This window comes from Dermacentor variabilis, chromosome 9 (assembly GCF_050947875.1).
Source record: "Dermacentor variabilis isolate Ectoservices chromosome 9, ASM5094787v1, whole genome shotgun sequence".
Lineage (NCBI taxonomy): Eukaryota > Metazoa > Arthropoda > Arachnida > Ixodida > Ixodidae > Dermacentor > Dermacentor variabilis.
The window spans coordinates 1,627,681-1,652,198 of record NC_134576.1 but is presented as its reverse complement, the minus strand read 5'-3'; the positions used below and the strand labels follow the sequence as shown (position 1 = coordinate 1,652,198).

The following is a 24,518-nucleotide window of genomic DNA, read 5'->3' as shown; positions in this document are numbered from 1 at the left end:
GCAATGACCAGTCAGAAAAAGTAGAAAGCTGGTCAATGACAGCTTTGTAATCTACTTTGTCGTAAATCCTTAGTGTTTTCTTTGTCTTTGTACTTTTGGGTAACAAAATTAAATGAAGCATGTATCACAACATGGTCACTTAAACCTGTAATGAATGAGAGGGACAACAAGCTATAAGGGTGGGATGTAAGTAGAACGTCAAGGATATTAGGTTAAGTTATTCTTTTAGGCGCTGAAACAAGTTGTGTTAGTCCAAATGGGATGCACGCGTCAACAAAATGTGCTTCCTCATCGGACTTAGACAAAGTTAAGACCAAATCAGCCCAGGAAATATTAGGAAAATTGAAATCCCCCAAAATATTAATTTGAGCATTAGTGTGAGTTTAAATTGCAGCTTAAACTACGCACATTCTCTTCTGATCCTCCAGGCGGCAAAATGGTCGTCGCACTCACGCCGGAGAACGCCTCGTCGGCAATGAAGACAGCCGCCTTCGTGACCCTGTTCATGGTAGGCTGGGTTGAACTGGGCCGCAAAACAACCAGGGTCTACGGTCGCGTACGTGGCGCAACAATGCTCGACCTCGCTCAGCTGGTGAGCCATAGTATTTAGGTCTTGAATACGGGTTGCTATTAGTGTCACCCGTAAAGAATTCTATTATCAAATTACAGTTCTTGGAATCTTAACGTAGGCTTAGTAACTTCTGCAAGCCTGCCTTTTCGGCTGATGCCTTTAAAATTCATCGACTGATTACTCCGTTTTAGCACTTTTACCGATGCGAGAATGAAAATGCTTGATTCTATTGTGATAGCAATTATACGGGCACTCCTGGCAAATCGACCCCGTCGTCGGCGTTGTGAGGTTCCGTATAATGTTCAAGGAGATATTGTGAGTAATATGGACGGCAAGGTAATAATAGTCGCCTATGAGAGAAAGCGGGGTATTTTTAACTTGATACGCGAAAAAAGCAGTTTGACTAAAAAAGCGAGTAACTCTACTGCACTTACATTTGTTAAAGTTAAGCTTCATCAGCCACGGACTGCACCAAGAGGAAATAGTCTTTTTATTTTTATTTCTCCTACTGCCACTCTCGATCGACATAATAACCGGTCGGCAATTGAGCTTATACACACAAACACGCATGCACACACACACACACACACACACACACACACACACACACACACACACACACACACACACACACACACACACACACACACACACACACACACACACACACACACACATACACACACACACACACACACACACACACACACACACACACACACACACACACACACACACACACACACACACACACACACACACACACACACACACACACACACACACACACACACACATATATATATATATATATATAATGGTTCGCCGGTGAATACTGAACAGGAAGCGGCATTAAGTACATGCGCAACGTTCTGCGCAGGAGTTTCACGACCTTGCTCGTCACGCAAAGTTAAAGTGTTAGAGGGGGGTGGGTTTCATGAAATTCCAGAACTTTGTTGGGTTATATTGCATCATATCAGGTAAAGTTGAAGCATGCTTTTTGAGCATCAACAGCGAGTGAGAGGAAGAGCTTTTCGGTGTCGCGATAACCTTTCCAAGCACTTGTCGTGCCCACGAGATTTGCGTGCAGAAATAGAGGTTTCTTTTTGTTCTTCAGTCGTTTTAATGTTGTATTAAACTATCGGGAATCACACACGCAACATATATCTGCGTGTGTGATTTGCTACACTTTATACCAGTAACGCATATGACGGGAAAATGTTCGCTTGAGTAGTACGTATACCTAACTTGAACATAGAACACGAAAGCGTGCAATAAAATTTACCACATCGAAAAAAGAAATAAAAACATTACAATACACGAAAATAATGCCAATCACGTGATTGCTACAGTGGACTATAGCGAAAGGTGATCGGACGGGCTAGGGATTGTGCGGTACATTATATAGTTGTCAGCGAAAAATTTTGTAAAGGATCTTATGCAGACAGGGATTTCATTAACGTAGAGGTGCAATAAAAGGCAGTAACCCTTAGAAAGTACCAAGATGTACGCCTCAGGTCACTGAGGTAGTAGAAGAGTCATACTAGTTAGCGGAAACATATTGTAATCTATTTGTTAGCAAGCATTTTAACCAGTCCAGGACATTGGAATCCGTGTTAAGTTGACAAAGCTTAAAAACAGCAGATGATGCGATGCAGAGTCGAAGGCATTTTGAAATTTCATAATTCTACAGCCTGCTTTGGGTATTATCAGTAGCATGATACGTATTTTAGCGAAGAAGTAAAGGTATGTTTCGGAGACGGAAAATTATTTTGCTATCATGTTACTTGATTTTTCCGAGCAAGTTATAATAACGGAAAATTCCCAGATGTTCTTAGCTGTCGCCTAAGAGACGCGAAGCCGAAAGCCTTATAAAGCCCTACTGCAATTCACCTTTATCGTTATTAATCCACCTTCATCCTTTTTAACCGACCTTAATTCACCCTAATCCTCCGTAATCGCCTTTAATCCACTTTAGTCCACCCTAATCTACCCTATTCCACACTAATCAACTTCAATTCGATTACTAACACATCAGTAATTAAATTTGTTAATACTTTGTTAATCATTAACCATCTCTCACACACGGCTGCACATGCTTTGGTTCGTTTCTGCCCTTCCTTGGGCCGCGTGATACTCTCTGTACCTCACAACGCGACCTTGAAAGAGCCTTATAGCTAAGATGGTGCCAGTAATTATGTTCCACCAGCTTGCGCGGTAAACTGGTCCGCCATGCCTGCCTACACACGTAGTGCACCGCCTATCGAGGTGCCGCTGATGGCCACCTAGCGGGCACTTTTGAAAGTGCGCTCGTTGTGCAGTAGCAGAAGACAGCTCGCCCTTGGTTTGGGTGCCAGACCACTACCTCGACGCGACAGCTTCCGAAAATGCGCGAGCCTAGGTCTATGAGAGCGGACATGTGCATTTTATTACCGCAGTTGGGGACAAGCCCGTCGCCATACGTGACATGTGCGCCACACAGACAAGCGCTGCGAAGCCCATTTAAACGAAGTGGAGCTGGTGTTAAGTAGCCGTTTTGTTTTGCTGACACGTGACAACGTCGAATGAGTGCCTTCAACGTTGCCTCAAAAACTCTATTTGCGAATTTGTTAATCGAACTGCGTACAGTAGTGGACGATGTAATCAAACGCATGGGTGAATAAAAGTGCTAGCTACAGCTGCGCAGCCGATAAAATACTGCTGCGTATGTTGACGGACTGCCCTTCCCGGTGCAGTTCTCGCAATCTGAAATTCCCTCAGTGGCTTGCTTGGAGATGCGCAAAGGTAAATTCTCATATGCTTTTCTGTATTTTTCTTTAGAATGTTACGAAAGAAACAAGCCACGAGACATCTCTGAAAGCCGATTAGTGCCGGCCGTAATAGACGAGTGCTGGCGGAAAGGCTGGGTGTCGTTCCTTGCGGCGTAGGTATTGCACTTCTATACCACAAACCTAATCAGAAAGAATTCAATTAAATACCAAATTCACACGCGAAAAGACACCAGCAGTGAAGCAAACTAATAACTCAGTGTGGTGCGTCTGCTCTGACAGCATGAAGGTGTAGATACTTCACAAAAATTACGCGACTAATTTGGCGAAAACTGAACAGCAATACCATATGCAGCATCTAACAGCAATCCTCCTCCTGAGCTACCTCTATTCTAACACATCTCCCAAGCAACAACAATAATAATGGTGTCCTCGGGAGACAAGAATAAAGCTGGTAAAGAAAGGCTTGCCTGTAGTCATTCTTATAAAACATGTGGCATGATTTGAGCCCCAAACAAAGGAGGTAAGCCGAAAACCTTATATGTTATAAAGTCAACAACAGTTCTGCGTGAAGCACCTAGCAACAGTTCAGCATGCACGAAGCCAGGTGTGGAGTAGATCCATAAACATGAACTGCATGACAGATGGTGCGACCAGCAGAGCTACACGAAACCAACAAAATCATCCATTAAAAGCCTAAGCAGCTTTAACGCACGATACGGTGCGCTCGTACAGTCCCGCACTCTAGCTAGAGCAAAATAGCAAAAAAATTTAATCCGTACAGAGTGAAAGGGACAAACGGCATTCAGGATCTAAGAGAAGTGTCTTTAACCCGCATGCTGGGCACTGCAGAGAAACCAAACCAAAACATGGGCAGGCTACGATCAACTTCGCCGCTTGCCCGTGTAAACATGATCAAGTGTGACAAACACCGAGATGTAAAAGGAAGTGCTGCAACGCGCAACAATTAATAAATAGAATTCAATGCGAGATAGATAGCTAGATAGACAGCCAGGCAGACAGTCAGATAGACAGACAGGCAGGATCAAACCACCTGAAGTAGGCAAAGAAGGCTAATCACTGACACTCTGCGTAATACACAAAATTTCAGAGGGGATGCTATGTATATATTCCTTGTCGCCATGCCGAATTGCAGGACAGGACGTGCGGACAAGAGACGATGACGAAGCGTTGCTGTTGCTGGGGCGCTTTGGCCGCCATGTTCTAGTGTCAACAACTGGTGCCTTCAGCATTCGCCTTGCACAAACAACATTCGCGCTTGTCTCTTCCTCGGAACATTTTGGCGGACGTGCGGGGTACCAACACGGAGCTCTGCAGCGGTCGCCGCGTGAGCCCTGACAGGATGATCGACGGCCAAAGAACCAGAATGACCGATCGCCCACCTCCGGTGCCGCAGACTCTGACCTCCGTTGTGTTATTGTACCAGTCGCGAGACCCAGGGACCTTCAATGGTACCGATAGCAGGGATGTTGAAGACTGGATTTCTTGTTATGAGTATGTCACCGAAAATAATCGGTGGGACCCTACGCTAAATGTTAGCGAATGTGATATTCTACCTCCGAGACACAGCGGTAGCATGGTACGAGATCTGCGAACACGATATAACGAGTTGGGACGTCTGCAAGCAGAAGCTTCTAGATCGAAAGCCCTTTGGCCGTCAGCTGGCAGCGAAGAAGGAGCTATCGACCCATGCTCAAACGTCAACAGAATCTTACGTGGCATATGTTAAGCATGTCCTTGCGCTCTGTCGTAAAGTTGAAAAAGACAAACGACACCGACAAAATTGGCCACATCCTATAGGGAATAGCAGATGCATTTAACCTGCTTATCGGCAAGAACTGTGAGTCGATCATGAATGAGCGTCGCAATTTCGAATTGATAAAAAGTCACCGCATTAGGAGTTCAGCAGGCTACCGAATACAGCTTCATGGTCTTCGTGTGAGCAACAGCCACGTGGACATCCTCTGTCTGCAGAAAAAAAATTGACGCGGTTAATACGTCGTGAGCTCGAAGTCATGTCTCCAGCCGTTTCTCGTCAGCATTGCCCAGACAACGCATGTTCTTTCTAGCTTTTGCAGGCCGCTGTAAGACATCATGATCATCGTCGTCATCATCATCATCATCATCATCATCATCATCATCATCATATTTTATGTCCGCTGCAGGACGAAGGCCTCTCCCTGCGATCTCAAATTACCCCTGCCCCACGCCAACCGACTGCAAGGAGCAGCCGCAAATTTCCAAATTTCGTCGCACTGCCTAGTCTTCTGTCTCCCTCTACAACGCTTTCCTTCTCTTGGTACCCATTCTGTCCCCCTAATGGTCCAACGGTTATCTACTCTACGCCTTATACAACCTACCAAGTGCCATTTTTTGCTCCTTCATGTCAATTAGAATGTCGTCTATACCCGTTTGCTCTCTGATATAAACCTCTCTGTTTCCGAACATTCATCGTTCCATCGCTCTTTGCGCGGTCCTTAATTTGTTCTCAAATTTTTTTGTCACTATCCAAGTCTCTGCCCCATATGCCAGCACCGGTAAAATGCACTGATTGTATGCCTTCCTTTTCAATGATAATGGCAAGCTTCCAGTCAGGAGCTCACGATGTCTCCCGTATGCGATCCAACCCATTTTTACTCTTCTGTGAATTTCCTTCTCATGCTTATGGTTCCATGTGATCAGTTGACCTAGGTGAACGTACTCCTTCACAGATTCTAGAGGCTGACTGCCGATCTAGAGATAACAAAGACAAGAGATAGCAAATGTAGCCCTCTCGTATCTCTGCCCCATTTGTGATGCCGCGGTCAGTCAGGACCAGCCCCGCCTAAACACTGCTTCCGAATTTTCAATCGTTCCAACTCACCGTCGTAACCCGGCCGACTGGGGAACACCTGTCTGTTCCTTTCTGTGTCCGTGATCATTTCGCGCTACAAGCCAAGACCTTGATATCGCTCGTCATTGCCGCCGTCGTTGGTCATCGCCTCCTAGGTGGAGCTTCACGTCTGACCATGCCGATCAAGGTGCTCCCGTTTCCCTGCGCGTCCTACATCTACGAATACCACAACATACCTTCGACCTTCCGAACCAGCTGGTCACTATCGCCCCTGAGACGTCGGTCTCGTTCGCTGCAGGCCTGCTGCTCTTCTCCCGTGTTCGTGCCATAGCAACACTAGCCGGTGCAAATCCCGGAGGTGACGCTGCATCAATGACTCGGCCTGCTAATCCTCTGATCCTAGACCCTACCCTTGGAAGCATATTAGACGTCGAGGTGGATGGAGTCCCAGTCAAGTCCCTCGTCGACACTGGTGCGCAGATGTCTGTAATTAGTGCCACCCTTCGCAAAAGACGCCTGCAGTACCATGTACACTACGCGTCGCCGACGGCAGTACGCCAAGGGTTTTCAACATGTGTACGGCACGTATAACGATTAGCGGCCATCAAACCACGGTCTTATTTATTGTGCTATAGCGCTACCCACATGGCATGATTTTGTGGCTGGACTTTTTTTCGACCCATTCCGCTCTAACAGACTGCGCTACAGGGGTCGGGCAGTTGTACCTTGCCTCCGACAGCTACTTTGTTTCTGATGTACATCATCCGTCCCTGTGCTCCGCCGAATTCACCCGGTGACCATCTCAAGCTGCTTCTACTGAACCTTTAAACGCTCGACCACATGTTTCTGATAGCGGCAACATCGTCTCTCCGCTTGTCCACTTTATTCTACAGCATGGCGTCGCGCTCTCAAGTATCGTTGTCAGTATTATCGGTAATCATACTTGGCTTCCCTTTCTAAACATTGGGTATTTTGCGCATGTTTTTCCCAGTACTGCGACAGCGACCCGTCTGACACCTGTGCACGAGTACGAGATATCTCCGCTCGCGCCCACTATTACTGCCTCGTCAGGACCATCATCGCGTGTTCCCGTTCACCTTCGTCACCCTACTACGACGTCGATAAAATGATCGCTACCAACCTTTCTCCAGGTCAAACTGAAGATCGCAGGCGCATTCTGTTTATTTACCGCGGCATTTTTTATTTGAATGACTGCCCGCTTGGTCAGACAGCCGTAGTCGCTCGTAGAATTTACACCGGTGACGCAGATTCTGTCCATTGCCGCCCCTAACGCGTGCCGGCTGCAGAGCGCAGCACCATTCAAAACGAAGTCGCGAAAATGCTGAAGACGAACGTCATCGAGCCTTCCGCTAGCCCGTGAGCCTCACCAGTTGTTCTGGTAAAAAAAAAGACAACATCTGGAGATTTTCTGTTCATTATCGCCACCTGAACAAGATCACCAAGAAGGGCATGTATCTATTGCCTCTTATCGCTGATGCACTTGACCGTCTACATGGAGCGAAATATTTTTCATCGATTGACCTCCGCTCGGCCTATAGGTAGATTGCTGTTGATGAGAAGGATCGCGAGAAGACAGCCTTTATTACGCCTGACGGGCTTTTTCAATTCAGAGTCATGGCCTTCGGGCTTTTCAATGCCCCAGTGACGTTCGAAAGAATGATGGACACCCTTCTCCGAGGCCTGAAGTGGACCGTCTGTCTGTGTTATCTCGTCGACATAATCGTTTTTGTTCGAACCATTGAAACGCACATGGAGCGTCTGGCGACTGTTTTTGCTATATTTCGTGCTGCGAAACTTCAGCTCAACTCGTCGAAGTGTCACTTCGCTCGTCCTGAAATAACCGCACTCGGCCACCTTGTAAACCTCATTGAAATTCAGCCTCACCCGGCCAAAGTTCGAGCCGTGCATGACTTTCCTGCGCGGGCGTTAAGGACGTTCGCAGCTTCTTACGCTCATGCTCGTAATTTCAACACTTTATTCAAAATTTTCCTGACATTGCGCGTCCTCTCACCGAGCTAATAAAGAATGACGTTGCTTTCGCGTGGGGAAAGCGGCACGCGGAAGCCTTCACAGCACTCATGAGACACTTGATGAGCTCCCCAATTTTAGCCCATTTTGACGCTTCAGCACCCACTGAAATTCCCACAGATGCTAGTGGTCACGGCACTGACGCTGTTCTTGCACAGGTTCAGCGTGGTCAAGAGTACGTTATCGTTTACGCAAGCCGGCTTCTGTCCACGGCCGAGCGCAACTATTCTATCACGGAGCGAAAGTGCCTAGCGCTGGTTTGGGCGATATCGAAGTTTCGCCTATGCCTATTTGGTCGCCATTACCGCGCATTTAGCGACCACCACGCGTTCTGCTGGTTCTCCTTGTCGAATACAGGCGTCTTGGGCGTCGGGCATCGCGCTTGCAAGGGTGCACTAGCTCTGATGTGTGAAAATTCGGCCGTTTAAATCAGGACACCGACTGTTGTCTCGCCACCCTGTTGACCCACCGGAAGCCACAGACCCCGAATCCGACACCAGCGTTATGTCCATCTCAGGTTTTCTCAACATTGGCGATCAACAGCGCCGTGATCCCTTTCAGCGAACCATCACAGATTGGTTAGGCTCGCCAGCTCCTGATCCTTCCCTTTGTCTCTTATGTATTTCGAACGGAGTACAAACGCAACTGGTACCCTGATGGTGCTGAGCTACTGCTGCCGGCACCGGGGCACCTCCAACGCGCCGGGCTTCAACAACTAAACGACGCACCCACCGCTTTGCATCTCGATGTTACTCGCACCTTTGACAGTGTCCGGCGCCGTTTGTTGTGGTCTGGTCTCTACCGCTCTGTGCGCTGGTATGTGACTGCTTGCGACCTGTGCCAACGCCGGAAATCCACTCCCATAGTTCCAGGTGGGCTTTTACAACCTAACGATAGTTAGACAGAGCCTTTCTTTCGCGTGAGACTCGACCTACCTGGCCCTTTACCTTTCTCAAGTAAGGGCAACAAATGGGTGGCGGTTGCAACCGATTACGCCACGCGCTTCGCCATTACGAAGCTGTGCCAAGAAATTGTGCCACTGACGTCGCGGATTTCTTCCTACACAACATCCTGCACCGCGGGGCTCCACGTCAGCTCCGCACAGATTGTGGACGTTGCATCGTGTCAAAGGTCATTGATGTTACCCTACGCTTATGCTCTACTGAACATCAAATAGCCACTGCTTACCATCCACAGACTAACGGTCTCACCGAGCGACTGAACAGAGCGTTTACCGACATGCTAGCTATGTACGTTTCTCCAGACCACCAGGGCTGGAACGTCACTCTGCCATATGTCACCTTCGCGTACAAGTCGTCCTTCCATGACACTGAAGGTTACTCACCGCTCTATCTACTGTTTGGTCGTCACAGTCGTGACAGGGACGTGCAGTATTTACCTTGCTCCCTCGTGTTCCTGTGGTCACCATGTCGTCGTGTAGGCCTATCGGAAAAACTGCTATCGCCACATTCAGGTCCTGATCGAATCCTGCGACAGCTTTGAATGAGACGTACGTGATTCCTCCTGAAGAGCCAGGCCCGTCGTCCGTACAGCGAAGAACTGATGTTGTTCGTGTCTCCCGTTCCAAGCCCTACACACGTGCCTTTGCCGGGCCGTAATAGCCGAGGTTAGAGCGCGGGCCGGCGCTCCAACCCCTGTGGCGCTGTGTCGGGATGCAGAACAGGACGTGAAGACAGGAGACGATGACGAACAAGTGTTGTTGCTGAGTATTCCAGAGGACGAAGAGGAGAGCGAAGAAGAATTCCGAAAGCTGACTGGTGCGTGAGCTCCCGAACACTAGTTCTGGTCAAGTAGCTGGCGGTTTTCTTTTAATCTGTCTTTTACGTAATTGTTTTTGACCTTTTTTTCAATATCTGTTAACATTCCAGAGTAATTTCCTATTTCTTTGCAATCAGACTCTCATCGCCAGGCCAGGAGGCGTCGTCCTGGTCGGCTTCTGTTCCTAACTGATTTGCCGGTGGAGCTATTCTTACACAGTGGGACGAGCAGCGTACCTGTGGCTTTGGTTCCGAGTGATGGCGGGGTGATTCGCATGAAGAATCCCAAAGCAATTGAAACCGAACTCCCGATGGCCTCTGCCAATTTTCGACAAATCACCGAGGTTCGACAGTTTGGCCGAGGGGGCATACTTTGCTACTAGTCAGACCAGGCTTGAGTTCAACATTTACTGAAGTGCGATGTTTTTGTGGCACATCCGGTGAGCAGTTTCATTCCTCATCACATTGCGTCTACCAAATGCCTAGTCCGTGTTGTCGACATAAGTCTATGTCCGGCAGAAATTTTGGAAATATTTTCAGCGGCAGGCGTGATTTCTGTGTATCGTTGCAGCCGTGTCGTTGGTAATAAGCGCATGCCCACTGAAACAGTAATAGCTACTTTCGCTGGAAAGAACCGTCCATCGGAAATCAAGGCATGACCACCTATATACCGAGTTGAGTCTCTATCACCTCGTGTCCTTCAGTGTCTAAAGTGCTGGCGGTTTGGGCACTCCATAAAAGGCTGCAGGTCTAACACACGATGCCGAATTCGGGGACAAGGCCATCATTGAAATGACTGTTCTTCCCGAAATGAGTCCTGCTGCCTTTGCAGTGGTGCCCACCCCGTAGATGAACCTAATTGCCCTGCAAGATCAAAAGACATACAAATCCTCGAAATAATTGACAGACGTCGATGCTCTCGTCGTGAGGCCATTGGAGAAATTCAGAGCAGGACTCAAGGTATATGCTGGTATGCTGGTATAACGGCTCGTCAAACATTGTTTATGGAGAACTTATTCTCTGGGGCTGTGGCAGCTTCCGTAGAAAAGGCGTTGGAGAAAGCAATGGAGCGCATCATGACAAATCTCACCAACTCCCTTGTTCAGGGGCTGTCCTCACAACTAACTTCGTGGCTTCCACTAACTAATAAAGCCAATATTGAGGATGCGGTATCGGGTCTGCCGCGGAGTCCACCTATTGAAATATCGACAGTACGGCCGTTCACAAATAACGATTCACCAAAGCCATCAACTTCTGAGAAAGTCGACCAAATCTGTCTCTCCGACACAGATGGGGTGGAAAATCAAGATGTAGATATGGACCCCCACCTCTTAAACGAACAAAGTCTCCTACAGCGAAAAAAATCTAGCTCTCCCATCAACTCCAAGGCAAAAAAGTACGTTAGAGAGATTCCGACTAAGAAGGACTTCATAAAAGAGAACGTTTTGGACCAAGCAGTCTCTGCTGCTCGGATTTATTCACCATAGGAATTTTAACAGTAATTCAGTGGAACTGCCATCCCATACTTTCGGCCGCAAGAGATTTATTATACCTTATTTCTACATATTCTCCAGATATTATTATTTTCCAGGAAACCTGGCTTGCTGCTGGTCAATCTTTTCCTGTAAAAAATTTCTGCTTTCGATTGGATCGCCTGTCCCGAGGTGGTGGTTTAGTGTTGTTTGTCTCATCAAAAATCTGCCATAGAGCTACTATAGCATACCAGATAATGTCCCTAGACTGTGAAATATTAGCAATTGATATAATACTACCTGGTTGCACAGCTTTTCCTATAATTAACACGCACTTCCCCGCTGGAGTGCCAGATACTCGTTATCAAGATACCTCTATTGCTCGCAGTCAGAACAACATCATACTAGTGGGAGATTTTAATTCTCATCATGTATCGTCGTGTACTTAGATTTCGGTCACGTTAAAGAACCCCAGGTGGTCGAAATTTTCGGAGTCCTCCACTACGGCGTGCCTCATAATCAGAAAGTGGTTTTGGCACGTAAAACCCCATAATTTAATTTTTAATCATGTATCCTGGGGTTTCCGAACGGACACTTGTGGCAAACGCTTGTGGGATTGGGTCTAAATGAATCATTTCTCTTGCTTAATTTAGAGAGCACGTACTTTCGTTCGTGGTCAGTCGTGATCTGCCCTAGACCTTACGTTTGCTACCCCGAGTATGACTGTCACGTCCTGGAAAACTGTAGATTCCGGAACTAACAGTGATCACCTTCCTATAAATTTTGAACTGCTTACTCCGTTACCAAGTTTAGATAATAATGTGTGCACTTTTGTGGACTACAAAAAAATTAAAAATGCTTTAAAATCAGCTTTACAAGCCCAGGAGGGCATGGAGAGGAATATTAAAGCAATGAGCCTATGTTCAGTACTAAAAGAGTAATAAAAAAATGCTCAATTTGCTGTGAAATCTTATCAGAGTGAATCATATTATCCCTGGTGGAATTATGAGTGCGAGCGCGATTTTAGACGCAGAAAAGCTGCATGGAAAAGCTTTTATACAACCAATGTCCTGTTAATTGGGCTGATTATACATATATAGCTACCACTTTTAAACGAACAGTCTCAAAAGCTAAGCAGGATTACGATTCCAGGCCCTACACATACCTTTTGTAGTCTAGCAATAAAAAGCACTGTTTAAATTTCTTCGATCTCGCAAAGCTATACCGGCGCCCGTGAACGTCGAATCTGTCGTTATATCAACAAAAGAATTATCAGAATCACTTGAGAAAATTGCTCAAGGACTTGCACGACGTCTCACACATAAATTGCCGATAGCACTAAACAAACCTCCCTTGGTAGACGACTTTGTAGCAGTAACAGCTACAGAGCTTGAAGGCATTATTAATTCGTTGCCGGCGTCAGACCCCGGTCCAGATGAAATTACAACACGAATGCCAAAAGTGTTATTTCATTAGGCGCCTCAGGACCTACTAAACATAAAAAATTTATTTCTCAAGAATTTATGGGTTCCAAGAGAGTGGACAGTAGCTAAAATTATCCCACTAATAAAGAAAAAAAATAGATCTGGACGTAGAAAACATAAGACCAATTTCTATCACCTCAAATGTCGTCAAATTAATTGAAAGGGTTCTTCACGGCCGTATACCAAATTTTATGCAGGAAGATACTCTTCTCAGTCCTTGTCACATTGGCATTCATCCGGGACACTCCATATGGTACACCCATGTAGATTTGTAGAGCCGAATTAAACTTGCTCGCCGCAAACGAGGGTACGCAGCTTTGGTGAGGCTAGATGTATCGAAAGCATACGACTCTGTAGAACACTGTATCCTATTCGAGAAGCTTCACTCTACGAATTTCCCAAACTATATAACCGCTTGGATCTATGAATTTATAAGGGATAGAGAGTTCTATTGTTACCAACACGGTATTTCGACGTCTAAACACAAGCAGACAAGAGGTGTACCACAGAGTTCCGTTCTTTCCCCTATATTATTTAACATTTTGCTAAGCACCATTCCTTTGTCTCCGGAAGTACATGTTTATGTTTTTGCGGACGATATCGCATTTTTTTCCTCCGCAAGCAATATACATTCTCTACAACAGTCGTTGCAAAATTACTTAGGAATGCTGGAGACATGGCTAGAGAGATTAAGCATGTCATTAAATATTAGTAAAAGTGCGGTCTTATTATTTCCATTATCTGCACAGGTACATATATCTTTGCAATACCGACAGGAAATAATTCCCCGAGTTGACGCAGTCAGGTAACTTGGTGTTGTTTACGATGGCAAACTCACCTGGCGCAGTCACATTGAACATATTAAAACAAAGGCAGAACAAGCCGTATCTATGCCTCGCCGGCTCAGCCACCGCCACTCTGGACAACGCAGGGATACCTTACTGATTATTTATAAAATGTTTGTTCGGCCCATATTAAATTTGGCTGCGTAATATTTCCCGGTGGCCCCGCCTACAAAATGAAACCTCATACTTTTAGAAATAGAAGCTCTACGGTCATGCCTCGGGCTACCTAGATTTGTTGCCAACGCTGTTCTATATCAAGAAGCTCATATACTCGCCATAGATTGCAGATTCCGCATACTTACGTTTCAGACACTTTTAAATATGTATGACTTTTTAAAAAGGCCTACGCAATATGCATTTATCACCGAACCATCTGAGTTTTTTCAGGTATCGTGGTCAAGATTCCACAGTCCTCAGATATTGTTTGTGCAAGCACAGTTACAATTGGATGTGTCCATACGCCAAGTTTGTCATTCAAATGATGCCTTAACAGACCTCAAAATTGAGTCCGAGGAAATATTTCCGAATCATTCTAAACTGTTACCAAGGCGAGATTTAATTAATATCTTACACGACCACCTACACCAACTAGCCACTGAAAATGTAATAGCTACTGACGCTTCTGTGTGCAATGAGAAGGCAGGACTGGGGATCTTTTCTTAATCACTACAATGGTATTACTCCCTTCGCCTTGCCGATTTGACGCGTATATTTCAAGCAGAATTATTAGCTATTTTATTAGCGTTAGAAAAACTCTCAAAACATCCCATTAGCTGTTATTCTGACCGACTCGCTATCTGTATGTGCAGCACTCACTGCATCTTTAGATACAAGAATTAAAAAAAAACATTTCGTTCGATGGTACCTACGTTCTTACGAAAAGTATGTTTGCTTTGGGTACCTCGACATCATGGGCTACACTTGAATGAAATGGCCGACTCACTCGCACGAGCATCCCTCAACGGCCCTATCATACCTGTTTTGCCGACATCAGCTTATGTCAACGCGGCTAGGTAAAGAAATTTCGCTATATCTCAAAACTCTGCAACATCAATGCTAACACCGTCTTCTTATTTTCACAATCTTGGCTTCCCATGGAATATAATTGGTGTCCTTCAAGACAATTGGAAGTATTTTTTACAAAATGAAGATTTCGTATACCACCTCTAAATTTTTACTTACACAAATCTGGTCTCGCTATGGCCCCTCTATGTTATCTTTGCAGTGCACCTGAAACTACCGAACATTATTTTATCTCATGCCACCGCTTTCTAAGACAAAGAAAAATATTAGAATACTAATTTACAAAACACGGCCTATCGCTTACCTCGCCAAGCATTCTTTCCTTTGGGGCGACTTCACTGGTATCCAGCCACAGGGATGCTTTTCTTGCAGTTTACAATCTTATTAGAGAGACAAAAAGAGTACCTTGCTGATTTTCTACAATTATCTATAGTTTATTTTATTTCATTTCTCTACGTTAAATTACTTTATCAAAATTCTTAACAATATTTTCATTGCACGTGTAAATTACAGTTCTATCGTCTCACGCTCCACTATTCAAATCTAGTTTCTCTATACTTCTAACCTTAGGGAAAACCTCCTGCTTCTTGGCCAATCCTCCATAGTAGGTACGAGCCACAGTATGGGACACAAGAACCAACAAGACAGGTCTGCCGCTTCAATCCTGCTAACACCGTGTCCATGACGTGCTGGAACGTTGCAGCCACCGAGCACAGTCCGAATGGCATGACCTTGAACTCGTAGAGGCCGTCTGGCGTGATGAAGGCAGTCTTTTCGCGATCTCTTTCGTCGACTTCTATTTGCCAGTAGTCAGATTTGAGGTCCATCGACGAGAAGTATTTAGCGTTGCAGAGCCTCTCAGTGTGGCATGCCTAACAAATCGAGATTTGTGAGGCATACCACATTGACAGGGAAGGTGATAACTGTGTCAGTAGGACATCACTTTCCTTGTCCAAAAAAGAAAAAAAAAATGTACTTGCAGAATAGTTAGCCACATTTTGATTAGATTGTGCTTGTACTGTTTCAACCCTGTGTGCGCATGCACCTGCGAAATGTATATATTGTCACGTGGTGGTGACGTTGAAGAACACAGTAGCCATACTGTGAAAGACAAAACTAACTTTTATTTGGCGAACCTGTGCCCACAAAAACAGGCTACACTTATAGCACAATGATAGCGGCGAACACGGTCGGCCATTGTCGAAAGTCTGATCAGCGGGACAAGCGCATCGGCTTTTATACATCAGTCGTCGAATGTTCCAGACTAATCGCTGGGACCCACGTATCTTCAATAAAGTTCTACACTATTCGCGTAGAGCATACATGCAATCAGATTACACAAGGTTCAGTCACAGGCAGCGGATGGAAGCATCGATAACATTCCAGAAACTTCCGATACATGCAGCCGCGTCCTGCGCTGTGCGATAACATTTGTTAGGCGGTGAACCATGTCGCCCGAGAAAGAAAAACAAGTGCACGTTTCAATACCCGCCTCTTAAATATCACCGACCCGATGTTGGAAACAAACAAAAGTAATAAAGAAGCGCTCGTAGCAAAGAAAACAACAAATAAGGAAAGTTCGTCAGCGTCCGTAAAAGGGTTTAAGACGCAACACGTGGACAACTTCAGATCGTGCGCGGCGCCGCTGTGAATGCGAAATGCCGTCTGGCACGACCTCATAGTCCAGTGCGCCAATACGTCGGATGACCTCGTAGGGTCCGAAATAGCGTCGCAATAATTTCTCACTCAGTCCTCGACGGCGTATCGGGGTCCATATTCAAACACGGTCGCCGGGCTGGTATTCGACGAAGCGTCGTCGGAGGTTGTAGTGTCGGCTGTCGGTACGCTGCTGGTGCTTGATCCGTAGGCGGGCGAGCTGTCTGATTTCGTCGGCGCGCTGGAGATAGGCAGCAACGTCAAGATTCTCATCGTCAGTGACGTGCGGCAGCATGACGTCGAGCGTCGTCGTCGGGTTCCTGCCGTAAACCAACTTGAACGGCGTGATCTGTGTTGTTTCTTGCACCGCCGCATCGTAAGCCAAGGTTACATACGGCATGACCACGTCCCAGGTCTTGTGGTCGACGTCTACGTACATTGCTAGCATGTCGGCGAGGGTCTTGTTCAGGCACTCCGTGAGACCATTCGTTTGCGGATGGTAGGCAGTTGTCCTCCTGTGGCTTGTCTGGCTGTATTGCAGAATGGCTTGGGTGAGTTCTGCTGTAAAAGCCGTTCCTCTGTCGATGATGAGGACTTCTCGGGCACCATGTCGCAGCAGAATGTTCTCGACGAAAAATTTCCCCACTTAGGCAGCGCTGCCTTTTGGTAGAGCGTTAGTTTCCGCGAAGCGGGTGAGGTAGTCCGTCGCCCCGACGATCCACTTAATCCCGGATGTTGACGTCGGAAACGGCCCCAACAAATCCATCCCAATCTGCTGGAATGGTCGGCGAGGAGGTTCGATCGGCTGTAGTGATCCTGCTGGCCTTGTCGGTGGTGTCTTGCGTCGCTGACAGTATCGGCATGTCTTGACGTAACGGGCGACGTCGGCAGTCAGACGCGGCCAGTAATACCTTTCCTGTATCCTCGACAGCGTCCGGGAGAATCCGAGGTGCCCAGCGGTTGGATCGTCGTGTAGAGCATGTAGTACTTCTGGACGCAGCGCTGACGGCACAACAAGAAGGTAGCTGGCGCGGACTGGTGAGAAGTTCTTCTTCACAAACATGTTGTTTTGTAGCGCGAACGAAGACAACCCGCGCTTTAATGGCCTAGGGACCACGTCGGTGTTCCCTTTGAAATACTCGACAAGGCCTTTTAGCTCCGGGTCTGCTCGTTGCTGTTTAGTGAAGTCTTCCACGCTTATTATTCTAAGGAAGGCGTCGTGGTCCTCGTCATCTTGCGGCGGGGATCGATGGGGATGCGTCATAAGCAGTCGGCGTCAGAGTGTTTCCTTCCGGACTTGTGTGTTACGGTGACGTCATATTCTTGTAGTCTGACGCTCCACCGCGCCAGCCCTCCTGAAGGGCCCTTTAAGTTAGCTAGCCAACACAACGCGTGATGGTCACTGACCACTTTGAATAGCCTGCCATAGAGGTAAGGGCGGAATTTTGCTGTAGCCCAAATGATGGCGAGGCGTTCCTTTTCAGTCGTAGAATAATTGCCTTCCGCTTTTGACAGCGAATGGCTAGCGTAAGCTATCACCCGTTCAAGTCCATCTTTCCTCTGGACTAGGACAGCACCGTGGCCTAGGCTACCGGGGTTAGTGTGGATTTCGGTATCGGCGAGCTCGTCGAAGTGCGCAAGTACGGGCGGCGACTGCATGCGTAGTTTGAGTTCTTGAAATGCGTCGGCCTGTGGCGTTTCCCATTTGAAATCGACGTCACATTTTGTTCAGCGTCACGTTTTGTGTCAGCGGTCCAGCGATGCGTGAAAAGCCATTGACAAAGCCCCTGTAGTAGAAACACATGCCAAGTAATCTTCGCACTGGCTTCTTGTCAATGGGCTGCGGGAGCTTTGCGATGGCAGCTGTCTTCTGTGGGTCGTGGCGGACTCCAAATTTCCGGATGAAGTCGCCCAGGAACAGAAGCTCATCGTAAGCGAAGCGGCACTTCCCCGGCTTCAGAGTGAGCCTTGATGACTTGATGGCCTCTAATACTGTCGCAAGCCGCCTAAGGTGATCGTCAAAATTTCCGGCGAAGACAACGACGTCATCCAAATTATTAAGACACGTCGGCCACTTCAACCTTGCTAACACAGTGTCCATGGCACCCCGAAACGTTGCAGACGCCGAGCACACTCCTAATGGCATAACCTTGAACTCGTAGAGGGCGTCAGACGTGATGAAGGCGGTCTTTTCGCGATCTGTCTCGTCGACTTCTATTTGCCAGTAGCCAGACATGAGGTCCACCGACGAGAAGTATTTAGAGTTGCAGAGTCGAGCCAGTGCGTCGTCGATCCGTGGAAGGGGGTACACGTCCTTCTTCGTGATCTTGTTCATCATCATCATCATCGTAGTCATCATCAGCAGCCTGGTTACGCCCACTGCAGGGCAAAGGCCTCTCCCATACTTTTCCAACAACCCCGGTCATGTACTAATCGTGGCCATGTCGTCCCTGGAAATTTCTTAATCTCAACCGCCCACCTAACTTTCTGCCGCCCCCTGCTATGCTTCCCTTCCCTTCGAATGTAGTCCGTAACCCTTAATGACCATCGGCTATCTTCCCTCCGCATTACATGTCCTGCCCATGCCCATTTCTTTTTCTTTATTTCAACTAAGATGTCATTAACTCGCGTTTGTTCCCTCACCCAATCTGTTCTTTTATTATCCCTTAACGTTACACCTATCATTCTCCTTTCCATCGTCGTCAATTTAAGTCGAACCCTTTTCGTAAGCCTCCAGGTTTCGGCCCCTTGGTCAGTACTGGTAAGTCACAGCTATTATGCACTTTTCTCTTAAGGGATCTTGTTCAGTCGACGATAATCGACGCAGAAGCGTAGGGTTCCGTCGTTTTTCTTCGCCAGGACTACAGGAGATGCGAACGGGCTTTTTGACGCCTGGATGGTGTCGTCGCGCAGCATTTCGTCGACTTGTTGCCTAATAGCTTCACGTTCTCGCGTCGAAACGCGGTAAGGGCTCTGGCGAAGTGGTGGAGCGCACTCTTCGGTTATTATGCGATGCTTGGCATCATGGCAACTGGTGTTTGTCGAATTCTCGATGACGTCGAAAAGCAGTCTTTGTATCGTCGGAGATGACTTCTGATCTGTTGCTGCTTACTCATAGGAAGACATGGATTTACGTCGACGTCTGGTTCGGGAACTATGCTCATGGGGGTAGATGCGGTAGAATCCGTGAGGACAAGGACATTGCTGGTTTCCACAATTTCCCCGATGTACGCAATTGTCGTGCCCTTGTTAATGTGCTTGAACTCTTGGATGAAGATGGTTAGCATAACTTGCGCTTTCCCTCCGTGTAGTCGAGCGATTCCTCTTGCGACGCAAATTTCACGATCGAGCAGTAGATGTTGGTCGCCCTCAATGATGCCTTCTACGTCAGCGGGTGTTTCGGTGCCGACGAAAATAATAATGCTGGAGCGCGGCGGGAATCTCACTTGATTTTCGAGCACACTCAAGGCGTGGTGACTACGGCAGCTCTCCAGCGGTATCGCTTGTTCTTCCGACAGCGCTATAAATTTTTACTTCAGGTTTATGATGGCGCCGTGTTGGTTCAGGATGTCCATGCCGAGAATGACGTCTCGTGAACACTGTTGGAGAATAACGAAGATGATAGGGTAAGTCCGGTCATGAACGGTAATTGTTGCCGTGCAGATACCAGTCGGCGTAATGAGATGCCCTCCAGCGGTTCGAATTTGAGAGCCTTCCCATGCAGTTTTAACTTTCTTCAACTGCGCGGCGATGGGTCCACTCATGATGGAGTAATCGGCTCCTGTGTCTACTAAGGCGGTGACAGCGTAACCGTCGAGAAGCACGTCGAGGTCGGTGGTTCTTTGACTGGCGTTGCAGTTGGGTCTTGGTGTCGGATCACGGCTGCGTCGTGTTGAACTGAAGGTGGAACATCGCGTCGTCAAGTTGTCTTTCGTCGGTGTATTCTTAGCTTCCTTACTTCGTCGGGACGGCGACGTGTCGTTATTAGGTCGTCGAGATGGTCTCTTCGTCGTCTTCGTCGGCGGCGGAGGATCTTCGTCAGTTCGACTAACAGCAACCGCACCTCCATCGCTTGCTGCTTTTAGTTTCCCGGATATGGGCCCGTAGACCAGCCCCGGGCTGGGCCGGTGTATGTTCGGCGCTGCGGCGACAGGTAGCGGCCTAGTGATGGCGAACGGCATGGTCGTAGAGGGCTCCACTGAGTAGCGGCGAGGTAGTCGGCGATATCGCGAGGTCGTTCGCCAATCTGTGGTCGCGGCGCGTTAACTGCGAACCATCGGAGTCTTATCTCCCGGTATGGGCATCGGCGGTAGATGTGCCTGGCTTTTCCGCAGTGGTAGCAAAACGGACGTTGGTCGGGGGCGGGCCAAACGTCAGTCTTCCTTGGAATGCTGCGTGGGGTGACGGGTTGGCGTGCGGGCGGCGGGGGCAGTGGTGGACGACGGAACTGTGTCGTCACGGGGCCCTGCCGTGGGCGCGTAGAGGGGACGTGACAGCGGGCTACAGCGTTGTATTTTTGTACCCCTCAAATAGCAAACTTAACCTTAATAAAAATGAGGGAAACGCGCACCACCAAGGTATGGTAGGTATAAGCCAGTCAAAATTAAATAAAGAGGGGTAGAGACCCAAAAAGTAGTTTGAGGAATAGCCAATTGTTGAAGAAAAAAAAACCGAGGTAAGCCGACAGAAAATTTATATAATTAAAAGTGGGGAGCAGGAACGAACGTGGGAATACCTGTCTGCATTGAAATCTGGCGTGTGACGTCTCGAGATTCGTCCAATTCTTATTAAGTCACCGAGCCGAAGGAAAAAAAACAGCATAACAAAAGGGAAAAGAAAGAAGAAGGAATCAGAACGGCGGAAGAGGGCATGTGCAGAGGAGGCCTGCAAGTCGAGCAGGATGGCGGGCATCTGGAGCAGAGCTTTGGGTAGGCCGGACTGCAGAAGCCTGGAGACGTACCGGCGTTTGGAAGGTGCCTCTAGACTAAAAGCGGTGGTATACTCGTGAAGGCTCTTGGGATGGTGCACTTCTCGTACAAGTGACCGGAGGTCTCTGGCAGGTGTGACTTTGCGTAAGGTATCAGGAGCAGAGTGCAGTCCGCTTGACTGCAGCTCGACTGAAAATCTGCAAGAGACCTGAAAGTGGTGGCAAGCAGGTTCAGTAGGTGTATCTTGGGCATTCAGCAATAGTTACAGGCAGGGAATGGAAGAAAAACTAAAGGGCCAAGTCAAGACAGCAGTCATTCCGTCTATAGTGTACCCGGAGACGAGCTACACCTTAGTTGGCATAACTAAGGACATTATAAAGCGAAAGGCGAAGGGCAAGGTGTGAGGGATATGGAAGGGAAACAGGGAAAAAGGAGAGAAAGGAAACCGATGAAGAAATAAGGGATGGCTAAAGAAAAATATTAGGAGGAGTCCGGGAAAGTGAACGAAGAAATGACGCGATAAAGACAATTGATAAGTGCCCGGCTTCTTTGATCGGTAAGAAGGGAGAGGTAAAGATCAGGTGTTACGGTAGCCGGGTGATTATCTTTAAGGAGATTAGCAATGTGAGAAGTAAGAGGAGAATCGTTCAAATAATGGAGCATGTCTGTGCAAGGATTGCCACAGGCACATTTACTGTGAGATAAAAGATGAAAGCGGAAATAATAGAAAGGGAAGCGGCCATGAGCGGTGATGAGGTGAACAATGGGTCTTTTCGGCGGAAAGAAAGGGGGAATGCGAGTGACGTTTTTTATCCACTTAAAAAGTTCAGTGTCGCTGTTCTCTCGCGTCCAGTGAGCATTCCACTGGGCGAAGGAACAGGCACGCATCTTTGATTTTATGGATGAGGGAGTGGCAAGGAGGAATCGAGAAACACCATGGGAGGCGGCGGAGTTAGCGAGGAAGTCCGCCGTCTCGTTGCCTTCGACGCCCTGATGTGCCGGCACATGGAAATGAAAAGAAGGAGCTTCTTGATGTCTCTGACAGAGGTATTGGTTGTTGTGAAAGTGTTCAATGCAGTGAGCATGGACAAGCAATCGGTGTAAATGTGTAGAGGGATGAAATGGACCAAAGTTCGTAATAGGCTAGTGCTTCCTGTAAAGCGACTGTTTTGGTGGCATAAGAGAAAGTGGCACCAATAAGTTTAAATTTTCCAACTTTAGTGATGTGGCCTGTTGGACTATAAAGTATGAAAGCGGCTCCAGCAGAGTGGGAAGTGTAGGAGCCGTCCGTATACAGGTGGTAGGCCGGCATACTGGTAACAGAGGGTACCTCTTGAAGTCGAGGGCGGTGATGGGAAAAACGAGATTTAAGGCTGGGATGACAGTCCCAAGGATACATAGGGTAGTGAACAAGCGAAGGATCGTAGGAGTCAGGGCGATAAAAGGTAAGGGCCTTGAGTACAGATAAAGAAAAGTGTGCGTTTAGGCGGTCTAGTGCAATGTGGAGCGGTGGTGCGTTAGCCAAAACCTGAAGCGACGACGTACGCGTCGTACGAAAAGCACCGGTGATTGGAAGGAGAAGAGTACGTTGGATAGATGAAATTTTGAGTTTAGACTGTGAAGTAGGAAAGGTTGGCCACCAGACAGGAAAAGTATATGTGATGGACGGAAGCAGAACCTGATTATAGAGAAGACGGAGAGCGGATGGGGGCATCGAATAGTGCATTCGAAGGAGCAGGAGAAGACGGGAAGAGAGAAGGTCTCCTTTAGTACGGCTATGTGTTAAATGAGCGTTAAAGGTGAGATGGGTGTCAAAGATAACGCCAAAAATTTTAATACTCGACTGAAATTTGAGCGCGAAGCCGTTAAAGCGAACAATGCGAAGACGGGTGCGTGAAGAGGAAGCAGAGTGGCTATTGGGGAAGTATAGAAAGGAGGATTTGTCGGTACTGATTGTGAGTTTGGTACGCTGTGCCCAGGTCGAAATAAGATTTAGAGTGAGAGGTACCTTCGATTCTAAAGCGCGACGATTGTCTGCAGAAAGCCGTATAACAGTGTTGCCTGCGCAGGCCGGCGCAACCACGTCCGGGGGAAAGGGGAGGTCAAGCAATCCGTAGATGACAATGTTCCACAGCAGTGGACTGAAGGGTGACCCTTGAGGGCTGCCCAAACTAGGCGTGACAGACACCTGACCTGCCTGCGATCGCAAAGTGATCTCTCGGTGTTCTAAGAAGGATTTTAGGAGGTGGTAAAGGTTGGAAGGGCAATTGTGCGAGCGTAACAAGTGGAGGACGACAGGGTGCCAAACACTGTCGAAAGCCGCTTTCAAGTCTAGGCAGATGAGAATTGCGTGTTGTTTCAGGTCTTTGTAGGTGTTTAGAGTTTGTCTAAGACGGTGCAGAGCAGTGGACGCACTCTTCCCATGTGTAAAATCGAAATGACACGAATGAAGTAAGTTATTGGAGTGGAGAAAGAAGTAGAGCCGGGAATTTAGAATACGTTTGATAATTTTACTAAACAAAGAATTCATAACAATAGGGCGGTAGGATGAAGGAGAGCCGGGAGGGCGATTGGATTTAGCAATAAAGATAACACGTCCTTTACGCCAATGAGCTGCGAAGTAGGATAGATTGAGACAATGGTTAAAAATGAAGACGATAAAGGACGGGTGATAGGAAAAAAGCGTCTTGAGCGTAGGAAGAGTCAGTCCGTCTAGGCCTGGGGCGGCGTTGGTGTTGCCTGAATTGAGGGCATGTTCAATCTCTGCAATAGTGAAAGGGAGGTCGATAGTTTTGGAGGAACAAAGGCGTGTCAGTTATTTTACGCAGGCGCACGTGGTCGTCATCATCTGTTGAGGGGGAGCCTTGAGTCAAGTGAACAGTAAGGAGAAGGACTCAAGCACGCTGCACGTGGAACGACCATCGGGTAAAAGAAGGGAGGGGAGCTGGTTGGTAAGGGAGAGTTTGTCAAAGCAGATGCGGAAAGGAAGGCCGAAAAGATTGCGTTTGGAAAGGTCGGAGCAGAGAGATTTGGAGGCAGCAGATTTGGCCTGGTCAATATGCATTTTATAGTTGGCATGGGCATCATAGT

At 47.5% G+C, this 24,518-nt stretch overlaps 1 protein-coding gene across 3 annotated transcripts in view; it reads left to right on the top strand.

The window, feature by feature from the left end:
• The window catches only part of LOC142558244 (ATP-binding cassette sub-family C member 2-like), a 659,669-nt gene that overhangs the window by 82,777 nt on the left and 552,374 nt on the right, over positions 1-24,518 (top strand). For 2 of the 3 annotated variants that reach the window (XM_075670395.1, XM_075670394.1), the window contains exon 2: positions 429-592. The exons of the other annotated variant lie outside the window; for it this stretch is intronic. In XM_075670395.1, the coding sequence (XP_075526510.1) occupies positions 437-592 (156 nt within the window). In that variant the 5' untranslated portion in view covers positions 429-436. The remainder of the gene's footprint in view (positions 1-428; positions 593-24,518) is intronic. 3 annotated transcript variants of the gene reach the window in all.